This window comes from Colletes latitarsis, chromosome 5 (genome assembly GCF_051014445.1).
Source record: "Colletes latitarsis isolate SP2378_abdomen chromosome 5, iyColLati1, whole genome shotgun sequence".
Classification (NCBI taxonomy): Eukaryota; Metazoa; Arthropoda; class Insecta; order Hymenoptera; family Colletidae; genus Colletes; species Colletes latitarsis.
Window position 1 is genome coordinate 38,116,698 of NC_135138.1, and position 5,228 is coordinate 38,121,925.

Here is a 5,228-nt window from a genome sequence, read left to right on the forward strand (position 1 = left end):
AACTCTCAAACGTGGTCACGCTGAGAAATCGATATTGAATTTCGCAACACGTACCTGTAGCATTTCGTCCGCCGGTTTCGTCAGCTGCGTCATTAAAGCTGACCTGCCAAGCGAATCTGTGGGATCTGCATGTACTTTTTCGTCAGCCACGGGTGCAATTCCAAGCGCAGGAACACCCATTTGCTGGGGCAAGTCACTGGAATTGGAGGCTTCATGGTTTTCTATTGTATCTTCACCGACGCTTCTTCTTCTAAACCTCTTTCTCTTCCTCGAAGTTGGACTTTGTGAGCCCTCTCTGCAAACGAAACAAGGACCGATCAATTAAATGCATTTCCAAAGCTTCGTTCGACGAATGAATGTGTATTTCCAATGTTCTTACCTCGAGGAGAGACCCTTAGGTAGTTGGGGACTGCCCGACTCTTCAGGCAGGTCCCCTACGGAACCTTGTGCCATAACCTGCCTAGGAACTTTGTTCTTTTCTATTGTAAGACCGGAAGACGCGTGTGGAATGTCTAACGACGGGGCCGTTGCTTGTGGAACGACCTTTTGTTGCCTTGTGTCCGTCTTACTGCTACCACCCGTTTTACTTTCTGAGAGACCCTTTATTTGTAGAGACTCCGCGGCCTTAAGAAGCGCTGCCAATTGGTCTTGGGAGATGTTTACTTCCCCCCTGTACATGTAGTCCATCATCGCTTTCAATTCTTTGAACTTAACATCTTTCAATATGAAGACTGGATGTTTGTCGTAGTGCTCGCTGAGGAGGCCCTACAATTAAAACATAACATACCCTTCAAGTATTTCATTCATCGTTAACTAATTCATTGTAAAACTAACGTAAATCGCGAAAACAATCTCCTCATGTAACGATTAGTGAATTCAAATACTTAAATCTAAACATGATAGTAAACGAAATAATTAAATATTCCCGAATAAATATATCAAGGATATTCAGAATCGGTATAAATTGTGTAAATTTTCCATTAGGCTAAGCTCAGCTTTCACTGTGGCATAATATTAGCAAAGGGAATTTAATTTCATGATCCAAGCTCAAATTGCAGAGGCACTGCATGTTCAAACACCCCCACCCATGTCAGGGTAAAATCCCAGGGCAAGTGCCCTGGAAATCAGCCATCTTGCTTTCTCTGTATTGATCACGAGGAACCAGGAGGGGGTTTGGGCTTTCATTCCCCCTGCCTCTCAGGCATCTGCCCAGGCAACGTTCAACAAGGGCAGCCATCTTGTTTCAATTTCAGGTTCCCCCTTTCCCACAATTTGAATTCCAGTATTTGCTACAGATTCCAACCATGCTTAGTCAATGGAAATGAAACAAACTAATGACAAAAAGTCCAATCCCCGATTGCTCGTATTTTCTACCCTTTTGAAAAACGTTTACTTTTCAATGTATGACAAAATTGTAGTTGTACTTTTACGGTATATTCAACTTTAAAGCACGAAGTAACATTTAATGTAAATTTAACGTTTCCTTGATTTTCAATTCAACCGAACTCTACACCCTACTCATTAAACGAACATTACGTATGCTACTAAATCAATAGAAGAAAAATATATTTATGACAGAAACATGAACAGAATAATAAACTTACCTCAAAATAGGGACTGCACGCGGAAAGAACTACCTTATGGGCCTTTAAGTATTTCCCCTCCGCCGCCAGGGTGCAGTCAACCAGCGTCCCGCTTTCGAGAAGCGTGTCGAAGTTCTGAATTAATGTGCTTTGGTGGTTATTCCACCTAAGACAGAACTGCTGGTCGTCTTCCATGTTTCTGATTCAGTTCCCTCGTTTCTGTACAAGCAGAAGAAGACCCGTGGCGATGAGCAGACGGAACGACCCGATGTTCAATATCGACCGTGCCTAATGCTATCTAGCTTTTCTACGCCCGATTAACGCGAACATTGAGCCGGATAATTCCAAAATATACGGCAGAAATGATAAATTTTAACTATGTTCGCGATCGATACGCAACCGCGGCAAAAAGCTCCGCAAGGAAGCACCAAAGCTTCCAAAATGGCCGTACGATGCAAGCGCGTCGGTCGAATCGGTCTTCTGGCCTTTTCCTTTGTGCGTGTCCTCATAACGGTAATGGACGATTTGGTGGGGATGATGCAGGAGGACGCGCAAGCATCACGCATGCGCAGCTGCGCCCGTGCTGCGCGTTTGACTTGCGCACTGGCTCGAGGCCCCTGGAATTCAGGGGCGTCTGCTGGATTCACCGGTACCCTAACGATTATACCGAAATGCGGAAAAGTAAAACGCGATAAATCGAATATACGCACGAACTACACGATGGAACCCCTTTCAATTCGTTTGACAATGATGACAAATCAAATATTTCAGAAATATTACTATAATAAATTCTACAAATACAAGCATGACAATCTCCTATCATTCCAATTCTAAATACCCAAACCACTGATTCCCAAATATTCTTCGATCTATACATGATAACAAATTTTTGAACATTTATGTCTCGACAATAATTGTCCTTCGTTACATTACGGAAGGTAAATATAATATTTGAAACCATAAACGAAATTTGTCGCGGCCATTAGAAAACTACAAATTTGGAAGACCAGGGCGAAATGTAACAGTTTACGTCACCGCGGTTTACATCATTGACGCGCAATAAAACGGAAAATCGATTACTCGGTTCACATGCGCAACGCGTAAGTTTTAACCACGGGTGGGGAGGGGGGACAATAATGCGAATGTACGCGTGAAAAGATTAATACGAAATAAAGCGAAGAGCATTCACTGCTTACGCGCGATTGCGTAATCTATTTATATTGTTATCTTGTATCGAATGTTACGTCAGATGGCGCCGAGCAACGTGTGTGAAACAAAACAAGTTAGCGACAGATAATTTTTTCAATCGCATCTACCGACCGGCGAAAAAGAACGATGCACTTTCCTTACACCGCCCCCGGAAACCACGAGAGGAGAGGAGACGTGGATCGCAATATGGCCGTCCGCGAGGTCGCGCCCGGACAAAATGGCGATAGAAGAAAAGCTCGCAAGGAAAAATATACAACCTAAAAGTTGACACCGATATTGAAATTTCCCGTTGAAAGTACCGTCTGGACAAACACAGGAAAATCGCAAACGCTTACTTCATCAGGGAATTTCGATCGAACGAAAACAAAACCGAACTGGTGTTTTCTCAAAAGTATATAGAGGATCCGCCCGCGCCATGTCACCCCACCTTAAAATTTTCCGGAATTTTCTTGCGAGCTCTGACGAAATAGCGAATTTTATGAATAACTATCTACGTGTTGTATCACTCACCTAATAAGGGGTATAAAACAATCTAATATCACAGCAACGGGATCGATGAAAAGTGAAAAACTGCGTAAGCGTCCAAGCTCGGCGTGCGCCTCGAGCGCTGCCCTTTTCAACAATGGCGTAGCACAACGCCTGCTTGCTTGCCTGTACATCGACCGTCAGAGAGCGCAGGCTTCCCCGGAAGAGGGCACGAGAGAAGAAAAAAACGAAGTAAACTATCGAGCATGCGCTCTACTCCCGAAAGCTATGATGGTCTCGCCGTGATTGGAAATTGCAACTAGAGGACGCTACAGATAAAACACTTTTCTATTTTGATTCAATAGTATACGTTAGCATGAAACTTTTAGTAAAAGAATCCAGCGATACATGAAAACAAGTACACGCCTCTCTCACTTTCTTACTAACAAAAATGCTGTATCTTCTAACGAACAGTAAGTAACAAACATGCTAACCAATCATAACGAAGAAAAATAATTGCGAACAAAACACATGTAGGTGACTTTCGTAGTGATTACATTTTACGAAATATAATCAACGTATCTGGTATCGTACAATGTATTTCGATAACAGGGCAAGTAGGTAATCGATCGTATCGAAGAAACTAGCAGATTTATCAAACTAAATACGCGGCATCGATCTTATTGTCACCCATAATTACGTAGCATTACAAGTAAACTATCTTGAATATAAATGAACGTTGTGAGAATGCATGTGTGTGCACATATATGTACACATGTGCGTATAAATAAGCAATTAAAATGAATTTACTCACAATAAAAAAAAAAGTACAAAGTGTCTTCAACGTCGTTAACCGGCCCTGGACCGCAACCTGGCACGCGTACGTAATGGCCGACTCTGTAGACTTGGCTAAGGCAAAATGGCGAAAACTCTCGAAAACGAGCTCGGAAAATGCAAATTACTTTATTCGAAAAAGAGTTCTATTCGTCTGAATTTCGCAACAGACACTTGTTCCACGAAATTTTGAACACTTTCAATTACGTTTTTTTCACGAGAACACGCTTCAACGCGACAAAACCGCATCTTTGTTGGCATAGCATGGCGACCTGATTTTCCATAGACTTTTCCATGGACACTATTCGAAATAAAAGCTAACGACTAAAACGCAAGCCAATGTACTTATACGGATGTTACTCACCTATATTGGCACAGTCTAAATATCACAGGAGGAAAACTTGGAAAACTACACGTCCCGTCCTCAGCGTGCACTAACCGAGCGTCGTGGGTTCTTTTTACACAATGGCCGTGGTGCTACGCGTTAACGATCGACCCGCTCTGCAAGGGGATAACCGGGATGCACAGAAACAGTGTGCCCCTTGCACGGCGACGCGGCGCAGAAAAGTAAAACCAACGTTCTGCGCATCAAGATACGAATAGTGGGGCAAAGAGAACGGCCGTCTAAGCAGGGCCGTCGAAAGAATTTTAGAACCTAGTGACTATTTTTACGCGGCACGACACCGGACATATAAAAGGTAGGAACGCATCAATGAAAGTACAAAGTAATATTCGATCTCATTCGCTTTATTATCAATCCGTATAATGACAATTTGTATTCAGATCGCATTCGCAAATCAGATACAAATATATCGTGCTGTGCTGCATACACATTACAATGTACCGCTCGTAATTCAAAGTTATATCGATACAAGATGCTTTGCAACGTAAGAACACCTGATAATCATCGTTACTTGTCGCAATCTTCATTGCATTGGTTAAATTCTATTCAGCAACGAGAGGTTAGCAAGTTGCGGAACGATAAAGTTGATACAATCCTGATTTTTGCCGGTCTAACATCATGGCAATTCGTGAAGGTAGGGGTTCGCATGGACGTGGTGGGGATGAAGGCAGATTTCCGTTGAGGGGCGCGTTTATCGTGTAGCGCAGCCGAAGCGACAGGCGGGAGAGGCGAAA

At 43.0% G+C, this 5,228-nt stretch overlaps 1 protein-coding gene across 50 annotated transcripts in view; it reads right to left on the reverse strand.

Annotated features, from left to right (window-relative positions):
• Nucleotides 1-4,613, reverse strand: part of LOC143341872 (uncharacterized) — a 97,752-nt gene extending 93,139 nt beyond the window's left edge. For 49 of the 50 annotated variants that reach the window (XR_013079689.1, XM_076765247.1, XM_076765206.1 and 46 more), the window contains exons 1-4: nt 4,456-4,613; nt 1,605-1,802; nt 380-765; nt 55-295 (exon numbers count right to left, since the gene is read on the reverse strand). Coding sequence is in view for 49 of the 50 variants with exons in the window: in XM_076765247.1 (XP_076621362.1) it covers nt 55-295; nt 380-765; nt 1,605-1,778 (801 nt within the window). In the remaining variant the exon portion in view is untranslated. Of the gene's footprint in view, nt 1-54; nt 296-379; nt 766-1,604; nt 1,803-3,302; nt 3,472-4,455 lie in introns of all 50 variants that reach the window. The other variant, XM_076765196.1, reaches the window with a different exon arrangement.
• Nucleotides 4,614-5,228: the final 615 nt, after the last annotated feature.